This window comes from Asterias amurensis, chromosome 14, assembly GCF_032118995.1.
Source record: "Asterias amurensis chromosome 14, ASM3211899v1".
Taxonomy (NCBI): Eukaryota; Metazoa; Echinodermata; class Asteroidea; order Forcipulatida; family Asteriidae; genus Asterias; species Asterias amurensis.
The window spans coordinates 1,621,880-1,649,876 of NC_092661.1; the positions used below are offsets into that span (position 1 = coordinate 1,621,880).

The 27,997-nt window shown below is 36.2% G+C and overlaps 3 protein-coding genes and 1 pseudogene across 3 annotated transcripts; all 4 read right to left on the reverse strand.

Moving 5' to 3' along the window:
- Positions 1–322: 322 nt before the first annotated feature.
- Positions 323–2,426, reverse strand: LOC139947495 (retinoschisin-like; annotated as a pseudogene).
- Positions 2,427–4,805: 2,379 nt separating this feature from the next.
- Positions 4,806–8,477, reverse strand: LOC139947337 (retinoschisin-like). The gene is made up of 4 exons (XM_071945233.1): positions 8,142–8,477; positions 5,857–5,905; positions 5,394–5,731; positions 4,806–4,946 (listed from the first exon to the last, which is right to left on the reverse strand). The coding sequence occupies exons 1-4, from the start codon at positions 8,475–8,477 to the stop codon at positions 4,806–4,808; spliced, it is 864 nt and encodes a 287-aa protein (XP_071801334.1).
- A 7,380-nt stretch (positions 8,478–15,857) lies between these two features.
- Positions 15,858–18,832, reverse strand: LOC139947341 (retinoschisin-like). Its single transcript, XM_071945238.1, has 4 exons — positions 18,497–18,832; positions 16,875–16,923; positions 16,420–16,748; positions 15,858–15,995 (listed from the first exon to the last, which is right to left on the reverse strand). The coding sequence occupies exons 1-4, from the start codon at positions 18,830–18,832 to the stop codon at positions 15,858–15,860; spliced, it is 852 nt and encodes a 283-aa protein (XP_071801339.1).
- A 2,542-nt stretch (positions 18,833–21,374) lies between these two features.
- LOC139947342 (retinoschisin-like) lies at positions 21,375–27,633 on the reverse strand. Its single transcript, XM_071945240.1, has 4 exons — positions 27,126–27,633; positions 22,422–22,470; positions 21,967–22,295; positions 21,375–21,515 (listed from the first exon to the last, which is right to left on the reverse strand). Exons 1-4 carry the CDS (start codon positions 27,459–27,461, stop codon positions 21,375–21,377), a joined length of 855 nt encoding a protein of 284 aa, XP_071801341.1. The 5' UTR covers positions 27,462–27,633.
- Positions 27,634–27,997: the final 364 nt, after the last annotated feature.

The window sequence follows — 27,997 nt, forward strand, 5'->3', positions numbered from 1 at the left end:
CCGATCCGAAAAAGAAAAAAAATCCTGTCTGGAATACTTTGGAAAATCAAGAATTAATATTGTTGCGCTTATTTCCATTTAATTGCCGCAAATAAATATATATATACAAACTATGAGTGTTATCAACGCGAACATTATACAATTATTTAAAAAACATTGACAGAAATAACGCACAATACCATGCATAACTGTTTTTTACACTACACAGACTGAGAAAGAATTCATGATATTGAATTGATTTGAATTGAATTGAATTTAATTGAAATGAAAGTTGATGAAAATGAAGCCACGAAGTGAAGGTTTTTCGTTTTCAAAACGTAACTTATTTACAGCCAAGCAGCTCAAAACGCAGAGCAATGAAATCATTCCACTCAACGGGCACGATGCGAATCTTGACCGCCAAGACTGGCTTGAAGAAGCGCCTCTCCATGATGCTGTTCTGGTCGGAGTTGCCATTGAACATCTAGAAAGAGAATTTAAAAAACAGTACAGAAAGACGGGCAGGGGAGTTTTTCGTCTGAAAATGAGTGACATCAAATGAAGCAATCATCATACCTGAGTTTGACCAAGTTGGTCGTTCACATCAACAAGACATGCCGGTGAGGGCGGTTCGAACTGCACTTTGTACTTTGACACCCATTGATAATGCTCATAACGCCCCTGTGTGAGTACCCCAGTGACGTAGGTCGGATTGCCTAAGTCCACCTGTATCCACTGGTTGGCATCCGCTACCGTAGGGTGCCATGCTCCTATGGTATTGTCAATTGGTATCTTGTTGAGACGGCCACTAGCCGGTGTTGACGTTTGCGGTCCGACCCAGTTGCTTGATGCGGAGAGGCTCTCATCGGGGATCAAACCGTCCTCAAGACCAAGTTTCTCTGGATCGGAAACAGAATTATACCGTATTAGTTGCGTACACCGCAAAAAAGTCTTCCTTTTGCAAAAGGAGATTTAAAAAGAATTGAATGCATAAACACAATACACAACAAGACTACACAACTACAGAAATGTGAACGGGTGAGGGTCCATATGAAAAAAATACACACTAATATACAACATAGAAACTTTACCGTAATATCTTGACAATATTATTAAAAAGGTGAACTTCGCAACAGGCAGAAAGGAATCTTTATAGATGGTCTTTAGACATAGTTGACGGGCCCTGCCCGAGTTGTTTTAGAGTGGCTTTAGAGTGTCTTATTGAACCGAGTCGTGATAAAATCATCCATGGTGTATTGAATGTTCTTAAAGACACTGGAAACATTTGGTGATTATTAATGACCAGTCTTGTTTGTATATCAACATGTTATGCACAAAATAACAAAACTGTGAAAACTTGAACTGAATGCTGGTCATCGAAGTTGCGAGATAATAATCGGGAAACACCCCTGTCGCACAGAGTTGTGTGCTTTCAGATGCTTGATTTCGAGACCTCAGCTGAGGTCTCGAAATAAATTTAAATAGTTTAGTATCGAAACAAATTTGAATATTTTAGTGAGACATTACTTCTTTCTCAAAAACTACGTTTACTTAAGAGGGAGCCGTTTCTCACAATGTTTTATACTATCGACAGCTCTCCATACTCATTACCAAGTTAGTGTATGCTACCAATCATTTTAAGTAATTATCGATAATGGTGTCCAGTGCCTTTAACGTATGTTCAAAATAATCATACTGCCTGTTTGGCAATGCGATCTTTCTCAATTTAACTTGTTTCACATCAGGCAGGAAAATTGGTAACTTCATTTGTATTCTTAACTTCATCGTTTGTTGTGGTACGCCCTGTTAATTTGTTTTTAGTGCTTAAATGGAATTAAAACGAACAGTTATTATTTGATTACTCACCGAAACCCCAACAGGTCTTCAAAGGAGCACATTCTCCATTGCCAGAAATGTAAGCATTCTGTTGAAGAAGGTGTAAACGAACGCACGAGTAAATTCTGTGCAACTCTTTTTGTTTAATAAATGTAAGATTCATACAATTTGATCTTACAGAGGAACATGTCTGTCATGAAACAAAAAGACAGAAAACGCATAAATTAATTATATGAAAAATTAATACGCACTGATAATTAATAAATACAGCATACCTGACAAGTCATTGGTTTTGCGGTTGCATCGTAATACGAAAAATGCGGCATTCCTTGAAAGTTGTCACAGACGTGCTCAGCACTGGCGTTGTTCATCTGACAGACTTGATTGATGTGATCGTAGTTAAAAGAAGAACATACATGATGGCTGAGACACTAAACTGAACATCTGACGGCAGAAATGCCCGAGATATTCATGAAGGACTGGCCTAGAAGGGCGTGGTGCTCTACCGGCTGGTACCAGACCTCTCGGTAAAGACCACTCACACTATAAGACGCTGAAACCTCCAGAAACATCTCAAGCAAGAGAACAATCAAACCACTCAGCACGGCCATTTTCTCACTCTGGTTTGAAATGACTAGCTGCCCTACCCACATAATAATCTATTTCCATTAAGTAAACTTCTGAAAAATCGCGGTTCAAGTTAAAATGCAGAGGAATATGTTGCCATGGTAATGAGAAACACCATTCTTTCTGGTCATGTTGCGTGACAAAAGTCAATACCATGCAGGCTGCAACGCATTCACTAATTACTTTTCCCTTACTCTTTACTGAAATCAATTTAATTGATATTTCATTCTCTTTATTACATTCCTCAACGCAGCCTCAGATCATCAAACAAGTGTCTTCTTGTGACACCGAGGACACACACCTCTTATGGTAATAGGGCTTTTTCATATGCAGCACCAACCCTCTGGAATACTCTATCAATAGGCATGCGCACAGCTTCTTCATTAGACACATTTAAATTGCAACTAAAAACCTATTTGTTTCCTAAGTCACGGTAATTAGGCACTATTACTATTACTATTACTATTACTATTACTATTACTATTACTTTTACTGTTACTGTTACTGTTACTGTTACTGTTACTGTTACTGTTACTGTTACTGTTACTGTTACTGTTACTGTTACTGTTACTGTTACTGTTACTGTTACTGTTACTGTTACTGTTACTGTTACTGTTACTGTTACTGTTACTGTTACTGTTACTGTTACTGTTACTGTTACTGTTACTGTTACTGTTACTGTTACTGTTACTGTTACTGTTACTGTTACTGTTACTGTTACTGTTACTGTTACTGTTACTGTTATTGTTATTGTTATTGTTATTGTTATTGTTATTGTTATTGTTATTGTTATTGTTATTGTTATTGTTATTGTTATTGTTATTGTTATTGTTATTGTTATTGTTATTATTATTATTATTTATGCAATACTATAATTTAATATTTAACGTCTTTTAGCCGCTGTATAAACGATGAATAATAATTAAGCCACCGCAAGCGTTTACTTTCTGCAATTTTGATGTTATGGTATTCTGAATGTTATACAGAATAATAAGACACAAATAAGACATACACAAAAACAGATAATTGACTCTCAAAAATTAACCTTTATTATGTAATGTCACGTGATACAAGGTGATGTGACTATGACGTTAGCTCTATTATCCAGTTAAGAAACTTCATAATTATTTTGAAACGCATACAGCTTCCGAACCTTCGCTTATCATATGATCTCATATTATTTTTATCAGTGGTACGTGGATATTGTGTTCTAAAACAAAAATACATAAACAAATAAAACACATTATAACAATTTAGAATGAAACATTGCAGTATACGAAGATAAATAATTTTAATGATTAATTGTAATTAGTGGTTATCGTATGATGTTCCAAGCACGTTTTAAAAACATTTGAAAACTGTTAAAATAGGTTTTTCATAAATTCCTGTACACACCTTCTTTTGACGTGAACAAAAAAATAATTGATCTAATTTGATCTAATTTGTACGATGAAGGTTTAAAGGATTGGGGTTCTTTTTGTAACACAAGCACAATGTCTAAAGATACATTAAGATTACACTGTTTGAAGATAACGAAAATAGAAGGATTACCTTAAAATATTACTTACTGAGGTGCTGTAGTTTAATGTAAATCTGTGGACATTGTTTTTTGTGTACCACGACAAATACCCAGACCCTTTAAAGCCAGAAAAAAAGTTCACAGGTTTACAAATAACTTACTAAAAAAGACTTCCATTGAAATATTATTCCATGAAATGCTTTACTTTTTGAGAAAACATTAAAACAACTATCAATTCTCGATATCGAGAATTACGGATATATTGTAAACAAATGTCATGACACCACGAAAAGTGCGGAAACAAGGGTGGGTTTTCTCGTTATTTTCTCCCGACTCCGATGACCGATTAAGCCTAAATTTATACAGGTTTTTTATTTTATATTTAAGTTGTGATACACGAAGTGTGGGCCGTGCGACAATACTTTTTACCGAAAGTGTCCAGTGGCTTTAAAGATGAACCATGTTTGTGAGTATTTAAAGTTATACAACGGAACACTCGTCTCCTTATTAACAGTTTAAGGCCTTTAACCCATGCTTTCTAACGCAAGAACATGGTGTACCAATTGTTCCTCCAATTGTGGTGATCCACCATAGTGCGCCACCAAGTGCGTGCCGAATGAGAGGCCATAACTCGTTTGAGATTTTACATTTTTTTTAACTCATCCCCAAAGTGAAATGAAATATTGCTAACACTACCGAGACAAAGAGCTTACGACATTGATGATAATGAGGCAAATGCTATAATTATATTGTTATAATACAATACTGAATGGTCACAAATCTGATATTAAATGACTTTTCTACATTTTGCAAAAATTACGGTTCTTCGTTTACTTCACGTAATCTACTGACAGCCAAGCAGCTCGAAACGCATGCAGATGAAGTTAGTCCACTTAACGGGCACGATGCGAATCTTGACCATCAAGACGGGCTTGAAGAAGCGCCTCTCCACGATGCTGTTCTGATCGGTGTTGCCTTGGAATATCTAGAAAGAGAATAAAAAGCGTATAATTATTCTTATTTTATTTTTTTTTTTAATTTTTTTTCTTTGGAACACACCCCTTAACCCAGGGAGGGTTACATCAAAATTTTAAACCTGAATTATTTTAATATACATTGCCAGGAGAAAAGTAAAGTCATCAGAGGCAATCAGACATTATTTCTTTTCAGTTCATAAATAAAAAGACGAATTTGGCAACACAATTAATAATTGTAGAACTCATAAGAAATTCAAATTTTTCACTGTTAGTAAACAGCTGAAAAGGTGCATTATTTCCACTCACAAAGTTAAGCATTTGTTCCCTAAGAGCATTGTATAATGGGCAATTGAGTAAAAAATTGATCTCAGTTTCAACCTCCAAGTATAATAAGATGGTAGAGGGTTTTATCATCTGAAAAAAATGTGACATAAAAGGACACTTTATCATCATACCTGAGTTTGACCAAGTTGGTCTTTCACGTCAACAAGACAAGCCGGTGAGGGCGGTTCAAACTGCACTTTGTACTTTGTCACCCACTGAGCATAATATACATTATAACGCCCTTGTGTGAGTACCCCAGTGACGTAGGTTGGGTTGCTTAAATCCACCTGTATCCACTGGTTGGTATCTGCAATACTAGGATGCCATGCTCCTATGGTATTAGCGTCAGCAGGCGGCGGTATCTTGTTGAGACGGCCATCAGCTGGCGTTGAGACTTTGCGTTTCTCCCAGTTACTTGATGCGGAGAGGCTCTCATCGGGAATCGAACCATCTTCAAGACCAAGTTTCTCTGGATCAGGAACGGAAAGATTTTCTCATACACATCATGCCTTCATTGCAGAAAGGACTCAACACAAAATCTTAAAATTATGTTCACATGCTCCCACAAAATAACATTAACTTCTGATTACTCACCAAAACCCAAACAGGTGTTTACTGGAGCGTTGTCAGAAACACTACCATTCTGTGGAGCAAGGTACAATTCATTTTGTTTAATTAAAGTCACCTGGAAGTGGTATTTTGTCAAAATACGGCTGTTGTCATGTATGTGTTTTGACGAGTGGAATGTGAATAAACAGTAAACTAAGGTTCTAAAAAATCAGTTCTTATCTTATTTACAAATTTAAGAATAGGCCCCAACCCGAGAGGGCGCTGTTCGTGACGTCAATCGAGGCGCGATTTTTGAAGAGAAAATGCTGCACACACTGTAACATGGCGCTGTAACTTTGACAGTATGTTACTGTATTTGTGCCCAGTAGTTTACTGTAATTGCATTTTACAGTTGTTTACTGTAATCCACAGTAAATTCCAGACAGCAGTTTTGTTGCACGCAATATTACTGTATTTTTTTGTAAAAAATTGTAAAAATTGACATTATGTTATGCTTGTCTGGGCTGTATGTATTCATCGATCAGAAGTTTTGAAATTCTGACACATTTAAGGTATTTGAATTTGTTGAGGATGCTATGATGAGAACACAGATCATGGAAATGGTGTATTAACACAATCATCATAGAGTGATGGGAAAATCCTTCTTGAAAGCCAGACGAGAAAATAAACAAAGTATCATCAAATATGTATTTTAACCAGTGATTATAAGGACGTTCCTTGGTATGATTAGAAATTTTAAAGTTAAAAGCTTTTATATGTAATGAACTGTTTTGATAAAATTTTAAATTTTTCAATTTGTGCCTTTAACAATTTAGCCAAGCCGCCTAGCGATACATTGTATGCGGTAGGAGGAAATCTCGCTAGCTTGTGTTTGTACAAAAACAAAAACAAAACATCAAAAGAAAACTCGAATAGTCATGAGTAGGTCTACACAATCTAGTTTTTTATAGATCATTGTTAATTCTCCCTTCACAGTTGACTTGTCGAAGCTAATGATGATGAAATAATTTAGCTCTTACCCAACAAGAGCTAAAAACAAAAGCGCTCATTATAGTAAACACAAAGTAAACTGTATACATGTAGTCATCATTCATGATGATATTGTCAAAAACTAACGCCTTCGCATTTAATCAGTATGAGCAATGAGCCAGATAAAAGCCTTGAAAAGCTATTGTGTCCAGTTTATCCTTACAAACAAATATTCGCCATAAAAATTACCATAGCCGTTTAACGAGAGGCATTTATTGTTCCCATGAGAACTTGTACTTTTATACAAATACTGAAAGGGTAAAAGTGTGCATAAATATTAAGCCATGGCTATCTTTTAAAATTTGACCTACGATTCAAATAATTTACCGCAAGAATCTTGAAAAATTTGTTTTCAGCAAACTCGGGCGGTGCAGGGGTTAATTTCAGGTTTGTTTATTAAGAATTGTTTGCAATAAAACATTTCAAACGTAAAACAATTGTCACTGTTTGTTGGTTTTGAAGTGTGCAGACAACAATCTACAATATAATCTTTCGTTACTGTAAACTTTAATCGAGATTACTGAAATTTTTACTGTAAAAATAACTTGTTTTGTACAGTAAAACTTGTAACTACTACACAGATAGTACAGTAAATTACCGTGTAAATAAACGGCACAATTTATCTAACTGTAAAAAGTACAGCAATTTACCAGTTATTACAAATACAGCATGACATTTTGTTACTGTATATGATTACAGTAAAACTTTACTTTCAGTTTTACAGTAAGTTACTGGCAACTCAGCTGCCAGTAATTTACTGTAATTTTACAGTGGAACATATATTACAGTGCAGTGCTAAAAAGACGTCGGACCGGACCACTGCACTATTGCTCATGTGTGTCTGACCAGCCATGCAGACTGACCCCATCTTTAGTTGTTTTGCTGCATCCAGCAGCATTATACACTTGGTCGGCATTGCCGGGAAAAAAATAAATGTAAGAAAACAACTTTTTCGAAACGTACAACTCAATGACTTGCACTTGCATGTACTTTGCACGTGTGTTTACTCTACGCATAACGGCAAAGTCTGCATCGATTGACGTCACAAAAGGGGTAGGCGGAGTCAACCCCCCCAAAATTTTGTAAACATAAAAATCGTGACAAACAGTTACTTAAAAAAAATGTTTTATTGTTACGTAACATGAACTTTTACGTTTGCAAAAAACAGTTCCAGGTGAAAACTAGCTTATCCCATGTCCGTCATGAAATAAATGGATAGAAAAAGGACAAAAAAAAAAACAATGTGAAAACACACATGAACGAATTAAATTTACAAGTACCTGACAAGACATTGGTTTTGCAGTTGCGTCGTAATACGACACATTCAGCATTCCTTGAAAGTTTTCACAGACGTGCTCAGCACTGGCGTTGTTCATCTGACAGACTTGATTGGTGCGATCGTAGTTGAATGAGAAACATCCATGATGGCTGAGACACCGAACTGAACATCTGACGGCAGAGATGCCTGAGATATTCATGAACGACTGACTTAGAAAGGCGTGGTGCTCTACCGGCTGGTACCAGACCCATCGGCAAAGACCACTCACACTATAAGATGCTGAAACCTCAAGAAACATCTCAAGCAAGAGAAACATCAAACCACTCAGCACGGCCATTTTCTCACTCTGGCTTGAAATGACTAGCTGCCCTACCCACATAATAATCTATTTCCACTAAGTAAACTTCTGAAAAATCGCGATTCAAGATAAATTGCAGAGGAATATGTTGCCATGGTAATGAGAAACACCATTTTTTCTGGTCATGTTGCGTGACAAAAGTCAATACCATGCAGGCTGCAACGCATTCACTAATTACTTTTCCCTTACTCTTTACTGAAATCAATTTAATTGATATTTCATTCTCTTTATGCAATACTATAATTTAATGTTTAACGTTTTTGTCAACTGTACATTTCGGCATTTAGCCGCTGTATAAACGATGAATAATAATGAAGCCACCGCAAGCGTTTACTTTCTGCAATTTTCATGTTATGGTATTCTGAATGTTATACAGAATAATAAGACACAAATAAGACATACACAAAAACAGACAATTGACTCTCAAAAATTAACCTTTATTATGTAATGTCACGTGAAACAAGGTGATGTGACTGTGACGTCAGCTCTATTGTCCAGTAAAAAAAACCTTCATATTATTTTGAAACGAATACAGCTTCCGAACCTTCGCTTATCATATGATCTCATATTATTTTTATCAGTGGTACGTGGATATTGTGTTCTTACACAAAAATACATAAACAAATAAAACACTTAATAACAATTTAGAATGAAATATTGCAGTACGAAGAAAACAAATTTAAATGATTAATTGTAATTAGTGGTTATCGTAAGATGTTCCAAGCACGTTTTAAAAACATTTGAAAACTGTTAAAATGGGTTTTTCATAAATTCCTGTAAAGTCTACGTAAGTGTTACACACCTTCTTTTGACGTGAAAAAAATATAATTGATCTAATTTGAAATATTTATTCCATAAAAAAAATATAATTGTTCTAATTTGTACGATGAAGGTTTAAAGGATTGGGGTTCTTTTTGTACACAAACACAATGTCTAAAGATACATTAAGATTACACCGTTTGAAGATAACGAAAAAAGAAGGATTACCTTAAAATATTACTTACTGAGGTGCTGTAGTTTAATGTAAATCTGTGGACATTGTTTTTTGTGTACCACAACAAATACCCAGACCCTTTAAAGCCAGAAAAAAAGTTCACAGGTTTACAAATAACTTACTAAAAAAGACTTCCCTTGAAATATTATTCCATAAAATGCTTTACTTTTTGAGAAAACATTAAAACAACTATCAATTCTCGATATCGAGAATTACGAATTTATTGTAAACACATGTCATGACACCACGAAACGTGCGGAAACAAGGGTGGGTTTTCCCGTTATTTTCTCCCGACTCCGATGACCGATTAAGCCTAAATTTATACAGGTTTTTTATTTTATATTTAAGTTGTGATACACGAAGTGTGGGCCGTGCGACAATACTGTTTACCGAAAGCGTCCAGTGGCTTTAAAGATGAACCATGTTTGTGAGTATTTAAAGTTGTACAACGGAACACTCGTCTCCTTATTAAACAGTTTAAGGCCTTTAACCATGCTTTCCAACGCAAGAACAGGGGTACGACTTCCTCCAATTGTGGTGATCCACAATAAAGTGCGCCACCAAGTGTGTGCCGAATGAGAGGCCATAACTCGTTTGAGATTTTACATTTTTTAAAACTCATCCCCAAAGAAAAAATAACTATTGCTAAACACTACCGAGACAAAGAGCTTACGACATTGATGATAATGAGGCAAAGGATATAATTATGTTGTTATAATACGTTACTGAATGGTCACAAATCTGACATTAAATGATTTTTATCCATTTTGCAAAAGTTACCGTTCTTCATTTACTTCACGTAACTTACTAACAGCCAAGCAGCTCGAAACGCATGCAGATGAAGTTAGTCCACTTAACGGGCACGATGCGAATCTTGACCGTCAAGACGGGCTTGAAGAAGCGCCCCTCCACGATGCTGTTCTGATCGGTGTTGCCATTGAATATCTAGAAAGGGAACAAAAAGCGTATATTCTTATTTTATTTTTTTGGAACACACCCCTTAACCCAGGGAGGGTTACATCAAAATTTTAAACCTGAATTATTTTAATATACATTGGCAGGAAAAAAATTAAGTCAACAGAGGCAATCAGACATTGTTTCTTTTCAGTTCATAAATAAAAAGACGAATTTGGCAACACAATTAATAATTGTAGAACTCATAAGAAATTCAAATTTTTCACTGTTAGTAAACAGCTGAAAAGGTGCATTATTTCCACTCACAAAGTTAAGCATTTGTTCCCTAAGAGCATTGTATAATGGGCAATTGAGTAAAAAATTGATCTCAGTTTCAACCTCCAAGTATAATAAGATGGTAGAGGGTTTTATCATCGGAAAAAATGTGACATAAAAGGACACTACATCATCATACCTGAGTTTGACCGAGTTGGTCTTTCACGTCAACAAGACAAGTCGGTGAGGGCGGTTCAAACTGCACTTTGTACTTCGTCACCCATTGGGGAGATCCACTATAACGCCCTTGTGTGAGTACCCCTGTGACGTAGGTCGAGTAACCTAAATTCACCTGTATCCACTGGTTGGTATCCGAAACCATAGGACACCATGCTCCTATGATAAGGGTATTTGGCGATGTCTTGTTGAGACGGCCACCAGCTGCTGTACTCTTATCTTTGTCTTCCCAGTTACTTGATGCGGAGAGGCTCTCATCGGGAATCGAACCATCTTCAAGACCAAGTTTCTCTGGATCAGGAACGGAAAGATTTTCTCATACACATCATGCCTTCATTGCAGAAAGGACTCAACAACAAAATTTTCAAATTATGTTCACATGCTCCCACAAAATAACATTAACTTCTGATTACTCACCAAAACCCAAACAGGTGTTTACTGGAGCGTTGTCAGAAACACTACCATTCTGTGGAGCAAGTTAAAAGCTTTTATATGTAATGATATGTTTTGATAAAATTTTAAATTTTTCAATTTGTGCCTTTAACAATTTAGCCAAGCCGCCTAGCGATACATTGTATGCGGTAGGAGGAAATCTCGCTAGCTTGTGTTTGTACAAAAACAAAAACAAAACATCAAAAGAAAACTCGAGTAGTCATTAGTAGGTCTACGCAATCTAGTTTTTTATAGATCATTGTTAATTCTCCCTTCACATTTGACTTGTCGAAGCTAATGATGATGAAATAATTTAGCTCTTACCCAACAAGAGCTAAAAACAAAAGCGCTCATTATAGTAAACACAAAGTAAACTGTATACATGTAGTCATCATTCATGATGATATTGTCAAAAACTAACGCCTTCGCATTTAATCAGTATGAGCATTGAGCCAGATAAAAGCCTTGAAAAGCTATTGTGTCCAGTTTATCCTTACAAACAAATATTCGCCATAAAAATTACCATAGCCGTTTAACGAGAGGCATTTATTGTTCCCATGACAACTTGTACTTTTATACAAATACTGAAAGGGTAAAAGTGTGCATAAATATTGAGCCATGGCTATCTTTTAAAATTTAAACTACGATTCGAATGATTTACCGCAAGAATCTTGAGAAAAAAAAATCAGCAAACTCGGGCGGTGCAGGGGTTAATTTCAGGTTTGTTTATTAAGAATTTTTTGCAATAAAACATTTTAAACGTAAAACAATTGTCACTGTTTGTTGGATTTGAAGTGTGCAGACAACAATCTACAATATAATCTTTCGTTACTGTAAACTTCAATCGAGATTACTGTAATTTTTACTGTAAATATAACTTGTTTTGTACAGTAAAACCTAACTACTGTACAAATAATACAGTAATTTACCGTGTAAATGAACGGCACCATGTCTCTAACTGTAAAAAGTACAGCAATTTACCAGTTAATAAAAATACAGCATGACATTTTGTTACTGTATATGATTACAGTAAAACTTTACTTTCAGTTTTACAGTAAGTTACTGGCAACTCAGCTGCCAGTAATTTACTGTAATTTACTGTAATTTTACAGTGGAACATTACAGTGCAGTGCTAAAAAGACGTCGGACCGGACCACTGCACTATTGCTCTTGTGTGTCTGACCAGCCATGCAGACTGACCCCATCTTTAGTTGTTTTGCTGCATCCAGCAGCATTACACACTTGTCAGCATTGCCGGGAAAAAAATAAATGTAAGAAAACAACTTTTTTGAAACGTACAACTCAATGACTTGCACTTGCATGTACTTTTCACGTGTGTTTACTCTACGCATCAAGGCAAAGTCTGCATCGACTGTCACACAAAAGGGGTAGGCGGAGTCAACCCCCAAACAACTTTGTAAACATAAAAATCGTGACAAACAATTACTAACAAAATTGTTTTATTGTTACGTAACGTGAACTTTAAAGTTTGCAAAAAACAGTTCCAGGTGAAAACTAGCTTATCCTTTCAACATGTCCGTCATGAAATAAATGGATAGAAAACGACAAAAAGAAAACAATGTGAAAACACACATGAACGAATTAAATTTACAAGTACCTGACAAGACATTGGTTTTGCAGTTGCGTCGTAATACGACACATTCAGCATTCCTTGAAAGTTGTCACAGTCGTGCTCAGCACTGGCGTTGTTCATCTGACAGACTTGATTGGTGTGATCGTAGTTGAATGAGAAACATCCATGATGGCTGAGACACCGAACTGAACAGCTGACGGCAGAGATGCCTGAGATATTCATGAACGACTGACCTAGAAGGGCCTGGTGCTCTACCGGCTGGTACCAGACCCCTCGGTAAAGACCACTCACACTATAAGACGCTGAAACCTCAAGAAACATCCCAAGCAAGAGGAAAATCAAACTACTCAAGACGGCCATTTTCTCACTCTGGCTTGAAATGGTGACCTGCCGTTCCCACCTGCAGAGGAATATGTTGCCATGGTAATAAAAAAACACCATTCTTTCTGGTCATCTTGCGTCACAAAAAGTAACAATTATGCAGATTGCATCCCGCTCTAACTAAGCATACACTAATTTTCTTTCCCCTACTCCTTTTAGTGAAATCAATTAGGCCACCGCAAGCATATACTTTCTGCAATTGGGATGTTATTGTACTTAGACTCTAAAGAATAAAACAAAAATGAAATTGGTTCTCTTTAGTGCACAAAACACAATGGGTCTTCTAATGTCTAATTATCAGGAAAGCAGGCTTATAATATGTGACCTATGTTTACATTCAAACCGCCCTCTGTTGACAAACACTATAATACGTCATGTTTCGCCGGGCAAAGAGTTAGTAAGATTGCGTACACTTTCTAGCTGGCTGCCAAAACACAAAGGTTTTGCCGGGCGGTATGCGCGCGAATCATGTTATGGTTTTCGTGTGACGTCAGAGGTCACATCGTCTTATAGACAACAAAACAAGACAAATACAAACACTAGATATTCGACTCCCAAAATGAACCTTTGTTTTTTTAAAATCTCACGTGATACTAGGTGACGTGATTATGACGTTATTTCATTCTCTTTATGCAATACTATATTTTAATGTTTAACGTTTTTGTTAACTGTATATTTCGGCTTTTAGCCGCTCTATAAACGATGAATAATAATGAAACCTCAAGAAACACCTCAAGGAAGAGAACAATCAAACCACTCAGCACTGCCATATTCTCACTCTGGTTTGAAATGACTAGCTGCCCTACCCACATAATAATCTGTTTCCACTAAGTAAACTTCTGAAAAATCGCGATTCAAGTTAAATTGCAGAGGAATATGTTGCCATGGTAATGACAAACACCGTTCTTTCTGGTCATGTTGCGTGACAAAAGTCAATACCATGCAGGCTGCAACACATTCACTAATTACTTTTCCCTTACTCTTTACTGAAAGCAATTTCATTGATATTTCATTCTCTTTATGCAATACTATATTTTAATGTTTAACGTTTTTGTTAACTGTACATTTCGGCATTTAGCCGCTGTATAAACGATGAATAATAATGAAGCCACCGCAAGCGTTTACTTTCTGCAATTTTGATGTTATGGTATTCTGAATGTTATACAGAATAATAAGACACAAATAAGACAAACACAAAAACAGATAATTGACTCTCAAAAATTAACCTTTATTATGTAATGTCACGTGAAACAAGGTGATGTGACTGTGACGTCAGCTCTATTGTCCAGTAAAAAAAAACCTTCATGTTATTTTGAAACGAATACAGCTTCCGAACCTTCGCTTATCATATGATCTCATATTATTTTTATCAGTGGTACGTGGATATTGTGTTCTTACACAAAAATACATAAACAAATAAAACACTTAATAACAATTTAGAATGAAATATTGCAGTACGAAGATAACAAATTTAAATGATTAATTGTAATTAGTGGTTATCGTAAGATGTTCCAAGCACGTTTTAAAAACATTTGAAAACTGTTAAAATGGGTTTTTCATAAATTCCTGTAAAGTCTACGTAAGTGTTACACACCTTCTTTTGACGTGAAAAAAATATAATTGATCTAATTTGTACGATGAAGGTTTAAAGGATTGGGGTTCTTTTGGAACACAAACACAATGTCTAAAGATACATTAAGATTACACCGTTTGAAGATAACGAAAAAAAGAAGGATTACCTTAAAATATTACTTACTGAGGTGCTGTAGTTTAATGTAAATCTGTGGACATTGTTTTTTGTGTACCACAACAAATACCCAGACCCTTTAAAGCCAGAAAAAAAAGTTCACAGGTTTACAAATAACTTACTAAAAAAGACTTCCCTTGAAATATTATTCCATCAAATGCTTTACTTTTTGAGAAAACATTAAAACAACTATCAATTCTCGATATCGAGAATTACGAATTTATTGTAAACACATGTCATGACACCAAGAAACGTGCGGAAACAAGGGTGGGTTTTCCCGTTATTTTCTCCCGACTCCGATGACCGATTAAGCCTAAATTTATACAGGTTTTTTATTTTATATTTAAGTTGTGATACACGAAGTGTGGGCCGTTGGACAATACTGTTTACCGAAAGCGTCCAGTGGCTTTAAAGATGAACCATGTTTGTGAGTATTTAAAGTTGTACAACGGAACACTCGTCTCCTTATTAAACAGTTTAAGGCCTTTAACCATGCTTTCCAACGCAAGAACAGGGGTACGACTTCCTCCAATTGTGGTGATCCACAATAAAGTGCGCCACCAAGTGTGTGCCGAATGAGAGGCCATAACTCGTTTGAGATTTTACATTTTTTAAAACTCATCCCCAAAGAAAAAATAACTATTGCTAAACACTACCGAGACAAAGAGCTTACATTGATGATAATGAGGCAAAGGATATAATTATGTTGTTATAAAACGTTACTGAATGGTCACAAATCTGACATTAAATGATTTTTCTCCATTTTGCAAAAGTTACCGTTCTTCATTTACTTCACGTAACTTACTAACAGCCAAGCAGCTCGAAACGCATGCAGATGAAGTTAGTCCACTTAACGGGCACGATGCGAATCTTGACCGTCAAGACGGGCTTGAAGAAGCGCCCCTCCACGATGCTGTTCTGATCGGTGTTGCCATTGAATATCTAGAAAGGGAATAAAAAGCGTATATTCTTATTTTATTTTTTTGGAACACACCCCTTAACCCAGGGAGGGTTACATCAAAATTTTAAACCTGAATTATTTTAATATACATTGGCAGGAAAAAAATTAAGTCAACAGAGGCAATCAGACATTGTTTCTTTTCAGTTCATAAATAAAAAGACGAATTTGGCAACACAATTAATAATTGTAGAACTCATAAGAAATTCAAATTTTTCACTGTTAGTAAACAGCTGAAAAGGTGCATTATTTCCACTCACAAAGTTAAGCATTTGTTCCCTAAGAGCATTGTATAATGGGCAATTGAGTAAAAAATTGATCTCAGTTTCAACCTCCAAGTATAATAAGATGGTAGAGGGTTTTATCATCGGAAAAAATGTGACATAAAAGGACACTACATCATCATACCTGAGTTTGACCAAGTTGGTCTTTCACGTCAACAAGACAAGCCGGTGAGGGCGGTTCAAACTGCACTTTGTACTTCGTCACCCATTGGGGAGATCCACTATAACGCCCTTGTGTGAGTACCCCTGTGACGTAGGTCGAGTAACCTAAATTCACCTGTATCCACTGGTTGGTATCCGAAACCATAGGACACCATGCTCCTATGATAAGGGTATTTGGCGATGTCTTGTTGAGACGGCCACCAGCTGCTGTACTCTTATCTCTGCCTTCCCAGTTACTTGATGCGGAGAGGCTCTCATCGGGAATCGAACCATCTTCAAGACCAAGTTTCTCTGGATCAGGAACGGAAAGATTTTCTCATACACATCATGCCTTCATTGCAGAAAGGACTCAACAACAAAATTTTCAAATTATGTTCACATGCTCCCACAAAATAACATTAACTTCTGATTACTCACCAAAACCCAAACAGGTGTTTACTGGAGCGTTGTCAGAAACACTACCATTCTGTGGAGCAAGTTAAAAGCTTTTATATGTAATGATATGTTTTGATAAAATTTTAAATTTTTCAATTTGTGCCTTTAACAATTTAGCCAAGCCGCCTAGCGATACATTGTATGCGGTAGGAGGAAATCTCGCTAGCTTGTGTTTGTACAAAAACAAAAACAAAACATCAAAAGAAAACTCGAATAGTCATGAGTAGGTCTACACAATCTAGTTTTTTATAGATCATTGTTAATTCTCCCTTCACAGTTGACTTGTCGAAGCTAATGATGATGAAATAATTTAGCTCTTACCCAACAAGAGCTAAAAACAAAAGCGCTCATTATAGTAAACACAAAGTAAACTGTATACATGTAGTCATCATTCATGATGATATTGTCAAAAACTAACGCCTTCGCATTTAATCAGTATGAGCAATGAGCCAGATAAAAGCCTTGAAAAGCTATTGTGTCCAGTTTATCCTTACAAACAAATATTCGCCATAAAAATTACCATAGCCGTTTAACGAGAGGCATTTATTGTTCCCATGACAACTTGTACTTTTATACAAATACTGAAAGGGTAAAAGTGTGCATAAATATTAAGCCATGGCTATCTTTTAAAATTTGAACTACGATTCAAATAATTTACCGCAAGAATCTTGAAAAATTTGTTTTCAGCAAACTCGGGCGGTGCAGGGGTTAATTTCAGGTTTGTTTATTCAGAATTTTTTGCAATAAAACATTTTAAACGTAAAACAATTGTCACTGTTTGTTGGATTTGAAGTGTGCAGACAACAATCTACAATATAATCTTTCGTTACTGTAAACTTCAATCGAGATTACTGTAATTTTTACTGTAAATATAACTTGTTTTGTACAGTAAAACCTAACTACTGTACAAATAGTACAGTAATTTACCGTGTAAATGAACGGCACCATGTCTCTAACTGTAAAAAGTACAGCAATTTACCAGTTAATAAAAATACAGCATGACATTTTGTTACTGTATATGATTACAGTAAAACTTTACTTTCAGTTTTACAGTAAGTTACTGGCAACTCAGCTGCCAGTAATTAATTTACTGTAATTTTACAGTGGAACATTACAGTGCAGTGCTAAAACAATGTCGGACCGGACCACTGCACTATTGCTCTTGTGTGTCATGCAGACTGACCCCATCTTTAGTTGTTTTGCTGCATCCAGCAGCATTATACACTTGGTCGGCATTGCCGGGAAAAAAATAAATGTAAGAAAACAACTTTTTCGAAACGTACAACTCAATGACTTGCACTTGCATGTACTTTTCACGTGTGTTTACTCTACGCATCAAGGCAAAGTTTGCATCGACTGACGCACAAAAGGGGTAGGCGGAGTCAACCCCCAAAAAACTTTGTAAACATAAAAATCTTGACAAACAATTACTTAAAAAATTGTTTTATTGTTACGTAACGTGAAGTTTAACGTTTGCAAAAAAACAATTCCAGGTGAAAACTAGCTTATCCTTTCAACATGTCCGTCATGAAATAAATGGATAGAAAACGACCAAAAAAAAAACAATGTGAAAACACACATGAACGAATTAAATTTACAAGTACCTGACAAGACATTGGTTTTGCAGTTGCGTCGTAATACGACACATTCAGCATTCCTTGAAAGTTTTCACAGACGTGCTCAGCACTGGCGTTGTTCATCTGACAGACTTGATTGGTGTGATCGTAGTTGAATGAGAAACATCCATTATGGCTGAGACACCGAACTGAACATCTGACGGCAGAGATGCCTGAGATATTCATGAACGACTGGCCTAGTAGGGCGTGGTGCTCTACCGGCTGGTACCAGACCCCTCGGTAAAGACCACTCACACTATAAGACGCTGAACCCTCAAGAAACATCTCAAGCAAGAGGAACATCAAACTACTCAAGACGGCCATTTTCTCACTCTGGCTTGAAATGGTGAGCTGTTGTTCCCACACGTAGTAATCTACTTCCCCTCAGTAAATTCCTCGAATCGTGATTCAAATTTAACTGCAGAGGAATATGTTGCCATGGTAATAAAAAAAAAAAAATTCTTTCTGGTCATCTTGCGTCACAAAAATCAATAACCCTGCTGATTGCATCCCGCTCTAGATATAGGCATACACTAATTTTCTTTCCCCTACTCCTTTTAGTGAAATAATTTAGGCCACCGCAAGCATATACTTTCTGCAAATGGGATGTTATTTTACTTTGAAAAAAAAAAAAAAATTGAATTGGTTCTCTTTAGTGCACAAAACACAATGGGTGTTCTAATGTCTAATTATCAGGAAAGCAGGCTTTTAAGTTGGTGAACTTGTATACTACAACAAAATAAGAGAAACACAAAAACTAGATATTCGACTCCCAAAATAAACCTTTGTTTTTAAAAATGTCACTTGATACAAGGTGACGTGGTATGACGTCAGCTCAATTAGCTAATTAAATACTTAATTGGAATATTGCATTACACTGGGTTCATCGCTTGATCACACCCTAAGGACGTATCAAAAAGCTCATGTTTTGCCCTGCAAGGTATAATAATGCGATGGAGCGATCTGTCGACAAAAGGGACATTAGGTACAGGATCAATTGTAATTTGTGCATGTATTAAATGTTCTCACTTTTCCTCAAGATGTAAACCTAATTTGTATTATTATAAGAATTGTTGTAACCCTTCCTTAGGGTAAGGTATATATATGTACAGTATATTCCTTTTGGAATAAAACAAGAAATCAAAAATCAAATCAGCTTTGTGCAGTAAAGACCAGAGTTAAAAATAAAGAGAGTGTGACTTCATTCCAGATTTCGATTCCATTTCAATATAAGGTACTTTGAGCTGATCAACTATTTTGTCATGCTCTCTGATCTGTATAGTCAGACTTCGGGTGGGGGGTGGTATTCAACTGAAAGATGCCGAGTTCTCACTGGAGGTACAAAACACACATCGTGACATCTCAATAGCAGATACTCGCAACTAATTTAATCTTTACAAAAAGGCAGCAGTAGGCTCTACAAAATATAAGGGTGCATTCGATTTAGCTTTCATGTGTCTACTACGCGGTGCTCACTCGGGTGAGCCCCTGAAAAGAGCTAATCGAACGATCAATCACCCTCTCGAGGTGACGTCATGCGCATTAGGCCAGCCCCAAAGTGACCCACTCCACAAGCAGGGCACCTGGTGGCTGACCCGGGTGAGCCCCTGGAATGGCGTCAAAGCTATTCGAACGTACCGGGGAAGGACCGGGGTCGACCCAGGGATTCTAACCGAACGCACCCATAGAAGCACAGCACACTCACAGTAATTTACGACAATGTGCAGGTCAAGGGTCAAACTTCTACTGGACGCTACCGTACATACATTGCGACAATAAGCAAAATTCAATTCTCCCTCTTAAGTTAAATGTTCCTATGACCAAATGATTATCTACATCACAAAGCAACAAGATAAATTTTTCGTTGACAGTTTTAATACAATGATACCATAAAACTTTAACAGCCCCCGATTAAACTTGTATATAACTTGTGTTAATGTCTGATATAAAACAATCAAAATAATCACTAATTAAAGTTCAGTACCGATCCGAAAAAATGAAAAAAATCCTTTCTGGAATACGTTGGAACATCAAGGGGGAAAAATAATATTGTTGCGCCTGTTTCCATTGCCGCAAATAATTATAATATATACAAAATCTGAGTGTAATCAACGCGAACATTATGCAATTATTTAAAAAATATTGACAAAAATAATGCACAATAAAATTCATAACTGTTGTTTACACTACACAGACTGAGAAAGTATTTACGATGTTGAATTGATTTGAATTGAATTGAAAGTTGATGAAAATGAAGCCACGAAGTGAAGGTTTTTTTGTTTTCAAAACTTCACTTTTTGCAGCCGAGCAGCTCAAAACGCAGGCAGATGAAAACGTACCACTTATTTTCTCCCGACTCCGATGACCGATTAAGCCTAAATTTATACAGGTTTTTATTTTATATTTAAGTTGTGATACACGAAGTGTGGGCCGTTGGACAATACTGTTTACCGAAAGTGTCCAGTGGCTTTAAAGATGAACCATGTTTGTGAGTATTTAAAGTTATACAACGGAAAGCTCGTCTCCTTACTAACAGTAAAAGGCCTTTAACCATGCTTTCCAACGCAAGAACATGGGGTACGACTTCCTCCAATTGTGGTGATCCACAATAAAGTGCGCCACCAAGTGTGTGCCGAATGAGAGGCCATAACTCGGTTGAGTTTTTACATTTTTTTAAAACTCATCCCCAAAGAAAAAATAACTATTGCTAAACACTACCGAGACAAAGAGCTCACGACATTGATGATAATGAGGCAAATGCTATAATTATATTGTTATAATACGTTACTGAATGGTCACAAATCTGACATTAAATGATTTTTCTCCATTTTGCAAAAATTACGGTTCTTCGTTTACTTCACGTAATCTACTGACAGCCAAGCAGCTCAAAACGCAGAGCAATGAAAACATTCCACTCAACGGGCACGATGCGAATCTTGACCGCCAAGACGGGCTTGAAGAAGCGCCTCTCCACGATGCTGTTTCTATCGGTGTTGCAATTGAATATCTAGAAAGAGAATAAAAAGCGTATAATTATTCTTATTTTTTTTTTTTTTCATTTTTTTTTTTTTTTTTGGAACACACCGCTTAACCCAGGGAGGGTTACATCAAAATTTTTAACCTGAAATATTTTAATATACATTGCCAGGAGAAAAATTAAGTCAGCAGAGGCAATCAGACATTATTTCTTTTCAGTTCATAAATAAAAAGACGAATTTGGCAACACAATTAATAATTGTAGAACTCATAAGAAATTCAAATTTTTCACTGTTAGTAAACAGCTGAAAAGGTGCATTATTTCCACTCACAAAGTTAAGCATTTTGTTCCCTAAGAGCATTGTATAATGGGCAATTGAGTAAAAAACGGGTCTGAGTTTCAACCTCCAAATATAATAAGATGGTAGGGGGTTTTATCATCTGAAAAAAATGTTCCATAAAAGGACACTACATCATCATACCTGAGTTTGACCAAGTTGGTCTTTCACGTCAACAAGATAAGCCGGTGAGGGCGGTTCAAACTGCACTTTGTACTTCGTCACCCATTGGGGAGATCCACTATAACGCCCTTGTGTGAGTACCCCTGTGACGTAGGTCGAGTAACCTAAATTCACCTGTATCCACTGGTTGGTATCCGAAACCATAGGACACCATGCTCCTATGATAAGGGTATTTGGCGATGTCTTGTTGAGACGGCCACCAGCTGCTGTACTCTTATCTCTGCCTTCCCAGTTACTTGATGCGGAGAGGCTCTCATCGGGAATCGAACCATCTTCAAGACCAAGTTTCTCTGGATCAGGAACGGAAAGATTTTCTCATACTCATCATGCCTTCATTGCAGAAAGGACTCAACAACAAAATCTTAAAATTATGTTCACATGCTCCCACAAAATAACATTAATTTCTGATTACTCACCAAAACCCAAACAGGTGTTTACTGGAGCGTTGTCAGAAACACTACCATTCTGTGGAGCAAGTTAAAAGCTTTTATATGTAATGATATGTTTTGATAAAATTTTAAATTTTTCAATTTGTGCCTTTAACAATTTAGCCAAGCCGCCTAGCGATACATTGTATGCGGTAGGAGGAAATCTCGCTAGCTTGTGTTTGTACAAAAACAAAAACAAAACATCAAAAGAAAACTCGAGTAGTCATTAGTAGGTCTACGCAATCTAGTTTTTTATAGATCATTGTTAATTCTCCCTTCACAGTTGACTTGTCGAAGCTAATGATGATGAAATAATTTAGCTATTACCCAACAAGAGCTAAAAACAAAAGCGCTTATTATAGTAAACACAAAGGAAACTGTATACATGTAATCATCATTCATGATGATATTGTCAAAAACTAACGCCTTCGCATTTAATCAGTATGAGCAATGAGCCAGATAAAAGCCTTGAAAAGCTATTATGTCCAGTTTATCCTTACAAACAAATATTCGCCATAAAAATTACCATAGCCGTTTAACGAGAGGCATGTATTGTTCCCATGACAACTTGTCCTTTTATACAAATACTGAAAGGGTAAAAGTGTGCATAAATATTAAGCCATGGCTATCTTTTAAAATTTGAACTACGATTCGAATAATTTACCGCAAGAATCTTGAAAAATTGGTTTTCAGCAAACTCGGGCGGTGCAGGGGTTAATTTCAGGTTTGTTTATTAAGAATTTTGTGCAATAAAACATTTCAAACGTAAAACAATTGTCGCTGTTTGTTGGTTTTGAAGTGTGCAGACAACAATCTACAATATAATCTTTCGTTACTGTAAACTTTAATCGAGATTACTGTAATTTTTACTGTAAATATAACTTGTTTTGTACAGTAAAACTTAAGAGTCAGTTCAGGTAAATAATTGACATAGTTGCTCACGGTCAAAAAATGAATTTTTTTTATACTTTGTGGGTGGAAGGGCCTTGGGGTGCAAGTAAACAAAATTACATTTTCAATTCTATATATAGCCCGTTGCCATGGTTACGGCTCATTTTGTTTTTTGGCCATTTTAGGCCGATTTGGGGGTTTGAAAAACTGGTTTTTAGCTCATATTTACAACTCCACCCCACCAAAATGCAAAATTATTTCAAAAAACCTTTTATATCACTACAAAGTATCATCCTTGGCCTTCCTTGAGAAAAAAATTTATTGCTTTAAGTATCACCCTTGTGCTGTTTTTGCATCATGCATTACAGTATGTTTTTAGAACTTGCAAAATCGACATTTTTACCCTATTTTTGGACCCCAAAATGTCAACTTGCCAGGGGTCTCACAAAATTTTCCTTTCGGCTGTGATTAGGGCCAACATTGGTCTTTCCATATCTGGTGTCAAAAACTTGGGCAATGGTATCCTGTTGTGACAGTACTGCCTCAAAACTAGACTTTTTTCCCCAAAACGTGAAAAATGCCTTTTTAAGGGTCTTTTCACATAATATCGACATACGTGTCCACGGTAAAAAAAAAAGGAATATTTTTCTTATACTTTGAGGATGGTAGGGACTTGGGGTCCAAATAAACAACATTTACATTTCAAATCATAATATAACACGTTGCCATGGTAACAGTTCATTTGTGTTTAGGCCACTTTAGGCCGATTTTGGGGTCTGAAAAACTGTTTTTTTTGTTAATATTTACAACTCCACCCCACCAAAAAACAAAAATATTTCATAAAACCTTTTCCATCACTACAAATTATCATCCTTGGCTTTACTTGAGACAAAAAAATATTGCTATAAATTTAACCCTTGTGCTATTTTAATAACGTGCATTAGAGTATGTTTTTAGAACTTGCAAAATCAACATTTTTACCATGTTTTTTGCCCTCAAAATTTCTTTTTTTCAGGGGTCTCAGAATATTTTCCTTTCGGTTTTGATCAGGACCAAAATTTGTCTTTTTATTTCTGGTAAGAAAAACTTGGGCAAGTGTATCCAAGTGTATACTGTCTCAAAAATAGACTTTTCCCCAAACAGAAAAATGCATTTTGAATTGTTTTTTCTTCATATTGAATTTCTAACATTAAAAAGTAATAATTCTATCAATCTTGCAGCTTTTCCTAAGCACTCTATAGGCTCAGTGGATTACCCAACATTGATCAGGAGCTGTTGATGACCTTAATTTTAGAATTTGCCCGGCCCAGCCCCAATCATATTTCTTGACATTGCAATAAAACAATGTTTTGTGAATAGCGCCTCTTTTTTTGAAAGTGTTCCCTTTCGGTTGTTATTGGTGTTTTCATGTCTTCTGGGTAGAAACACTGTGTTTATTGTATCCTGTTGTGACTGATCATAAAGTAAAGTAATTTTTCCAAAAACAATGCATGCTTGTTAAAAATCTGGCACGGTTTCCATGCCCTTAATGAATACAAAGTTTTTATTTAAACATAATGGTATCCAACCAAACCATAACCAATGCTTTGCCACTGAGAGTTCTTGATTTGGCTACTTTACCTATTGTACAGGTATGATTCCCATTGCAAGTAGAGTGCGATGAGCATTCTTTACAAGTTGTCTTTAATACAGGGCCTACTCTCCTTGGTCCCTGCCTGCTACCAAATGTAAAACTTTTCATAGAGATAGAGATCATAATCATTGTAGTTTCTGTGCTTGAGGCAGATGGTTTGGAGCATCCAATCATGTCCAACACAAATGTGGGAAATTAAAAAGCCCGCTTAAAAGTGTTGGAAAAGTTTGCTAAGATCTTATTAAAAACAATGATACTAACGATTTGCAAGATGAGCGTAAGAGATCATTTAAAAAGAACACGTTGCCTGGGATCGGTCAAGTTGGTCTTTGAAATGCGTTTGTAACCGTCCTGATCAATGTTTGGTAATGCACTAAGCCTACAGAGTGCTTATGAAAAGCTGCCAGATTGATGGAATTATTACTAACTTCTTAATGTTATAAATTCAAAATGAAGCAAATATTTCAAAATGCATTTCTCTATGTTTTCGGGGAAAAGGGTCTATTTTTGAGACAGTTCTGTTACATCAGGATACAATTGCCCAAGTTTTTCTTACCAGAAATAAAAAGACAAAATATTTTTTTGTCTCAAGTAAAGCCAAGGATGATAATTTGTAGTGATGGAAAAGGTTTTATGAAATATTTTGGTTTTTTTGGTGGGGTGGAGTTGTAAATATTAACAAAAAAAAAACAGTTTTTCAGACCCCAAAATCGGCCTAAAGTGGCCTAAACACAAATGAACTGTTACCATGGCAACGTGTTATATTATGATTTGAAATGTAAATGTGGTTTATTTGGACCCAAAGTCCCTACCATCCACAAAGTATAATAAAAATATTCTTTTTTTTTTTACCGTGGACACGTATGTCGATATTATGTGAAAAGACCCTTAAAAAGGCATTTTTCACGTTTTGGGGAAAAAAGTCTAGTTTTGAGGCAGTACTGTCACAACAGGATACAATTGCCCAAGTTTTTGACACCAGATATGGAAAGACCAATGTTGGCCCTAATCACAGCCGAAAGGAAAATTTTCTGAGACCCCTGGCAAGTTGACATTTTGGGGTCCAAAAATAGGGTAGAAATGTCGATTTTGCAAGTTCTAAAAACATACTGTAATGCATGATGCAAAAATAGCACAAGGGTGATATTTAAAGCAATAATTTTTTTTCTCAAGGAAGGCCAAGGATGATACTTTGTAGTGATATAAAAGGTTTTTTGAAATAATGTTGCATTTTGGTGGGGTGGAGTTGTAAATATGAGCTAAAAACCAGTTTTTCAGACCCCAAAATCGGCCTAAAATGGCCAAAAAACAAAATAAGCCGTAACCATGGCAACGGGCTATATATAGAATTGAAAATGCAATTTTATTTACTTGCACCCCAAGGCCCTTCCACCCACAAAGTATAAAAAAAATTCATTTTTTGACCGTGAGCAACTATGTCAATTATTTACCTGAACTGACTCTTAACTACTGTACAGATAGTACAGTAATTTACCGTGTAAATAAACGGCACCATTTCTCTAACTGTAAAAAGTACAGCAATTTACCAGTTAATAAAAATACAGCATGACATTTTGTTACTGTATATGAATACAGTAAAACTTTACTTTCAGTTTTACAGTAAGTTACTGGCAACTCAGCTGCCAGTAATTAATTAACTGTAATTTTACAGTGGAACATTACAGTGCAGTGCTAAAACAATGTCGGACCGGACCACTGCACTATTGCTCTTGTGTGTCATGCAGACTGACCCCATCTTTAGTTGTTTTGCTGCATCCGGCAGCATTACACTTGGTCGGCATTGCCGGAAAAAAAAATAAATGCAAGAAAACAACTTTTTAGAAACGTACAACTCAATGACTTGCACTTGCATGTACTTTTCACGTGTGTTTACTCTACGCATCAAGGCAAAGTCTGCATCGACTGACGCACAAAAGGGGCAGGCGGAGTCAACCCCAAACAACTTTGTAAACATAAAAATCGTGACAAACAATTACTAACAAAATTGTTTTATTGTTACGTAACGTGAACTTTAAAGTTTGCAAAAAACAGTTCCAGGTGAAAACTAGCTTATCCTTTCAACATGTCCGTCATGAAATAAATGGATAGAAAACGACAAAAAAAAAACAATGTGAAAACACACACGAACGAATTAAATTTACAAGTACCTGACAAGACATTGGTTTTGCAGTTGCGTCGTAATACGACACATTCGGCATTTCTTGAAAGTTGTCACAGTCGTGCTCAGCACTGGCGTTGTTCATCTGACAAACTTGATTGGTGTGATCGTAGTTGAATGAGAAACATCCATGATGGCTGAGACACCGAACTGAACATCTGACAGCAGAGATGCCTGAGATATTCATGAACGACTGGCCTAAAAGGGCGTGGTGCTCTACCGGCTGGTACCAGACCCCTCGGTAAAGACCACTCACACTATAAGACGCTGAACCCTCAAGAAACATCTCAAGCAAGAGGAACATCAAACTACTCAAGACGGCCATTTTCTCACTCTGGCTTGAAATGGTGAGCTGCCGTTCCCACACGTAGTAATCTACTTCCCCTCAGTAAATTCCTCGAATCGTGATTCAAATTTAACTGCAGAGGAATATGTTGCCATGGTAATAAAAAAACACCATTCTTTCTGGTCATCTTGCGTCACAAAAATCAATAACCCTGCTTATTGCATCCCGCTCTAAATAAGCATACACTAATTTTCTTTCCCCTACTCCTTTGTGTGAAATCAATTAGGCCACCGCAAGCATATACTTTCTGCAATTGGGATGTTATTGTACTTTGAGAATAAAAACAAAAATGAAATTGCTTCTCTTTAGTGCACAAAACACAATGGGTGTTCTAATGTCTAATTATCAGGAAAGCAGGCTTTTAAGTTGGTGAACTTGTATACTACAACAAAACAAGAGAAACACAAAAACTAGATATTCGACTCCCAAATTGAACCTTTGTTTTTTAACAATGTCACGTGATACAAGGTGACGTGATTATGACGTTATTTCAATTTGCCAATAAAATACTTAAT